Below are 4,792 nucleotides of genomic sequence, written 5' to 3'. Positions count from 1 at the left end.
TCTTTCAGAGGCTCTAAAAATCAGAAAAATATATATTTTGGCATAATTCTACTACCGACCATAGCCACACATATTCTGAAGACATATGCAAAATTTGAGTTCGATTGGTTCAGTAGTTTTTGTCAGATCGCGGCAACCGTTTCGGAAAACATGGTTCCGAGAAAAACGCGTTTAAAGTTTTCAGTGCAATTTAGATTCTCCCTTGACGTGTCACACTAAACCAACTATAACTTCGTTATTTTATTCAATACAACTATAAAACTTGAGGAGTACATTCTTAAAGAGTTGTATTTTCGATATATGCAAAAAGATAAAAATCGATTTTTTCAAACCGTCACACTAGAAGACCCCCTTAATTTCAAACGTTACTCAGCTTCCCCGGAAGTGTGCAACGCGTTAAAGTGTGTTACGCGTTCATGTGTTATTCATTATTTCGTGTTCCGTTTAAAACGGGACGGAAGAAAAAAGAACGGAGGGAAACGTGGAAAGAAAAGAGGGAAAGTGTGTGAAAACGTGATAGGATATGGAATTGGATGCATGTGTGCGGCCAACGTTTGCACATTCTGCAGTTGTCCTGCTGGCCTTCTCGCGTTGGCGAAATATTCTAGGGTAAGACTAATACGCGAACTGGGTCACAGATATAAATTCAGCAAGAGAGAATATCCGAAAGACGTATAAATGAAACGAACGCGAGAAAAAGTAGCCACTGGTCTTCCACGAGCGAACTATGTCAAGTTTACACGAATGTGGTTATCACTTCTCGAACTTTGTTGCAGGTTTTTAACCCTAGAACGGTCTTCGGGTCTTTTCTGACCCACCGCCTTTTTATATTTTTAGCAATTCTTGCTGTTATCAAGTTTACGTCCCTTAACATTATTTCAAACGTTTATCGTCCAGGTTCATATGTCGCGTTGGAAAGAAAAATTATTACACATAAGGTCTTAGGTCCTTTTTCACCCAAAAGTCTCTTAACTGTACAGTCAAAACGAAGAACGCAGTAGGGTTAAGCATGGCTCTATATCAATAATCTAGCATCTCCAATTCGATTTAAAGTAACTCAGCTTTCCAAACCTCGTTCAAATGAAATAGTGAAAATTCTTGGACAGATAATTATTAAAAGCATGAAAAATAAAAATAACAATACAAAACACAAGAATTTATTTTGATGTATTCAATTCTATGAAAAATTACTATTGAAGTAATAGTTGCAATTATAGAGAAGAAATGTGTCATAGTGAAGAAGAAAATAGAACCCCTTTAGTCTTTAGATTTTTTGAAGAAAAAAAGGACGTATTATACTTCACTCTCTATTTTCAGCTTTTTTTTCCTTAACAGATCACTATCAAGCGATATTGCGTGAAATGGAAAGCTGTTAATACCTTATCGGACACACCTGGCCTTGTCTATTTGTAATCAAGCATTTTGCAAGTTACGAGACGCCAGGACAAACATTTACTCACCGAGATTTGCACGCGAGTGAAGAACATTATGGAATCTTAATCTGAGATTAAGTCGAGTGAGACGGTATATGCAAATAGTGTCTTTTCACGGTACCAACGGTGTACTTGACATATTTCAAGCAGCAATGCTAATGACCTCGAAGCTTCCACACTAAGATTATTAGTTTCACTCTTAAGACCGTACTTCGCTTTCGGATATAAAATTATTTTTGGATAAAAAATGTATTTTTTAATTATTGCTAAATTATTCGTCGAAATTTATAACTGTTATACGACATATTTTTGATTCGTTGAAATTTATCATATGATATACTTCTGATTTTCAACTTCCCGACGAATTCTCAAAAACATGCAAAGAAAGAAAACTATTATACGTCAATCAAGGTGACGCAGATACCTGTAGTTTAGGATCAAAGGATATCATAGTGCGAACCACACCTTCGACGTATAATAGCGGTAAGCAAATATCGACTTTTTGTCACCTCAAGTCGAAAGACTCTTATCACTAAGTGTCCCTGATTGCTTCCGTACGGAAGCATTGATTCAATGGACACATCAGTCACACCCATTTTCGCACGTTATAAAGGCAAGAACATTAGCCTTTTTTTCTCAGTATTTCGTCTTACCAAGTATGCAGTACCATTCTCGACAAGTATTACAACGAATACCATTAGCTTAAAGAAAAAACGTCTAGTATTCAGCTTTCCAAGTGTTAATTTAACAAAAATTGTTTCTCACAGTTCGCCTTATGAACTCTTGTCGAATGTCGTTTACGATACTGTTTACGTTCCTCTTGACAAGTGCAACATCTGCGCGACCGTTATGGAGAAAGATTGTTATCGCCGGTGGAATTCGTGACTTCGAAAATCTAACTTCTCACCTGAAACATCTGGAGGAATCTCTGTACGGTGTTCCGGACGATGGAACTGGAAGGCGAGTGGCAGAATGGAGCGGGAACATGTCCACCAATCCGGAAGAGTTGGGATCCTACGCAGAAGGTGACATCCTATTTCCGCTGGGAAATGGAAGGAGCGGTCTGAGAGCGAATTCTGCGAGATGGCCGAATGGTGTCGTGCCTTATGTCATCAGTCCATATTTCAGTAAGTTCTTTATACGTTACTCAAGCTCCACTGCGAAACGATTTTTCCTATTAGATAGTTCGGGCGCAGCTTTGCGTTACTATTAGGTGTAGAAATGAATTCCTTCCGACTGGATTCATATAATTGATCCAAAGCCATCGGGGTTTCTATCGCGATGGTATTCGAAAACTGTCAGAAAAATGGCTCAAGTTCGTGAGAAATTATGGGAATTATTTCGACGATTGATCTGTTTCAAGTGGAAAGAATTTATTTCTACAGCTGATACATCCTCTCTGCTCACGGATTAATGAATATAAAAATGACAATATACACTACAGGCCAAAAGTTTCGAATCACCTCCCACTTTTCGTCAATATTAAATCTGCTGCTAATTTTTTATAGATTTGAAGTTTAGCCCAATTCTACTTTTATCAATTTATCTCGTATCAATTGATTCGAATGATAAAAAATTCTCAAAGTCGCTGACTTTTTTCTGCAAATTTTTGTGTAAATTGCAATGCTCGGTGATTCCAAACTTTTGGCCGGTAGTGCACGTGAGTGAAAAATAAAAATAAATAAATAAAAAAAGAAATATATATACTTGAAGTTGCAAATGGAAAATCTAATACCGTTCTATTCATAATAGTAAAGAATTTTATATCAACATTGTGATTTGGTTATTTTCTTTACTACATCATTAGGGTTTCTTCGGCAGTTCGTGTTGATCTCGATATTGCAAATAATCAAGAGTATTATATTAACTCGCTCCTAGTCGCTTCAGTTTCTTTTTTCATCTACAAGGTTGCTCGAGTTGAAAGTTAGATTTTTCCGGAAACGCAGGATCTGCAACTTTGCCGACAATGGAGCCTTTCTCACTTTGTAACGCTTGTAAAACGAAAGTTAATTGCACGTCTGCGTAGTAATTACTTCGTTCCTCCACGTCAGTATAACCAGCTGTTGTGGAACAAATTTATTTTGTTACGCTTTAATTAGATTTATTGTCCTAAGTAGCGGTCGGTTGTTTAGAAATTTGCTTAATTAAATGTTAGCGATAGTACCATGGAAACATCCTCCGTTCATTCAGGAAACAGTGTTCCTGAGAAGTAAATATCGCAAAATTATTGTCATTTGTCACTTTGTCATTTTTCATTTCTATACATTCTCCGTTACGCGTCATAGATACCATTATCACATTTTATTCATGCTCCTTCGAAAACTAATTAATGCTAAAAAATAGTCTGTAAATATCGCAAAATTATTATTTCAAATAACAAGCAAGTTTCATTTTATTTTTTACTTTGTCATTTTTAATTTCTACATATTCTCTGTTTTGCGTCGTTACAGGAACCGTTACGATATTTTATTATTCAGAATTTCTTTCTAACTTTGTGAATAAACGTGAAATGTTCGGACAATAATATTGCATTTTAATAAAACAAATTTCTCTCGTCGCTACAATTTTTCTTATTTTCTATAATTGCCAAACATTTAACGCGTTACGTTTTCACGGTCGACTCTACAACGACTCTAGTATTTACTAAAATTCAAAAATTCTCGTATATATTACGAAAATCGATTTTTAATTGCGAAACACTACTGAGACGGCTTAATTTGGGGCAGCCAACTCATATTTGAGCTGGCAAGACACAATACAACTAACTACTAAACCAAATCACCAAAAAAAGGCCATTTTTGTAACTCACTGTTCGCTGATTAAACAGCTGAGCTCTGCAACGTGGATTTGACTGCATTTTCTCCTTCCTTCCACTCAGATCGTCATCCTTCCTTTCTTCCTTCCTCCCAGTTCCGATCGATTTTGCAAGACTCACAAACTCACAAAGTGTGAGTTAATGTGAAATGGACGACGCGAAAAGTACTTCGAAACGCGATTTATTTCAGTTTTATTCAGAAAGGGAGAAACCGCGAATTTATATTATTTTCAATATTATTATTGAACTAAACTATCGTAGAACGCGAGTGAAAAATTGAAAGAACCAAAAGAAGAAACGCGAATTCGTATCTTTTTCGATTCTAGAATATAAGAAAATTTGAATAAAATACGCGACGAGAATTGGGGAGAAGCATAAGTTAAACGCGTAAAAATATTCAATAATAAACGAACTAGAGACGAAGCTATTATTTCAATACGCAATGCACTGGTTCTAGTATTTACTAAAATTCAAAAATTCTCGTATAAATTCCGAAAATAGATTATTAATTACGGTAAACTACTGAGACGGTTTAATTAGGGTG

General features: G+C 35.9%; 1 protein-coding gene across 1 annotated transcript in view; it reads left to right on the top strand.

Moving 5' to 3' along the window:
* Positions 1 to 2,223: 2,223 nt before the first annotated feature.
* Positions 2,224 to 4,792, top strand: part of LOC108575007 (zinc metalloproteinase nas-4-like) — a 10,535-nt gene continuing 7,966 nt past the window's right edge. Inside the window, exon 1 of the mRNA XM_017937696.1 lies at positions 2,224 to 2,560. Within this exon, the coding sequence (XP_017793185.1) occupies positions 2,224 to 2,560 (337 nt within the window). The remainder of the gene's footprint in view (positions 2,561 to 4,792) is intronic.

Source organism: Habropoda laboriosa, unplaced genomic scaffold (assembly GCF_001263275.1).
Source record: "Habropoda laboriosa isolate 0110345459 unplaced genomic scaffold, ASM126327v1 scaffold204, whole genome shotgun sequence".
In the NCBI taxonomy this organism is placed as follows: Eukaryota; Metazoa; Arthropoda; class Insecta; order Hymenoptera; family Apidae; genus Habropoda; species Habropoda laboriosa.
Note: the sequence above shows the minus strand (reverse complement) of the source record. Positions and strands in the feature narration are given on the sequence as shown.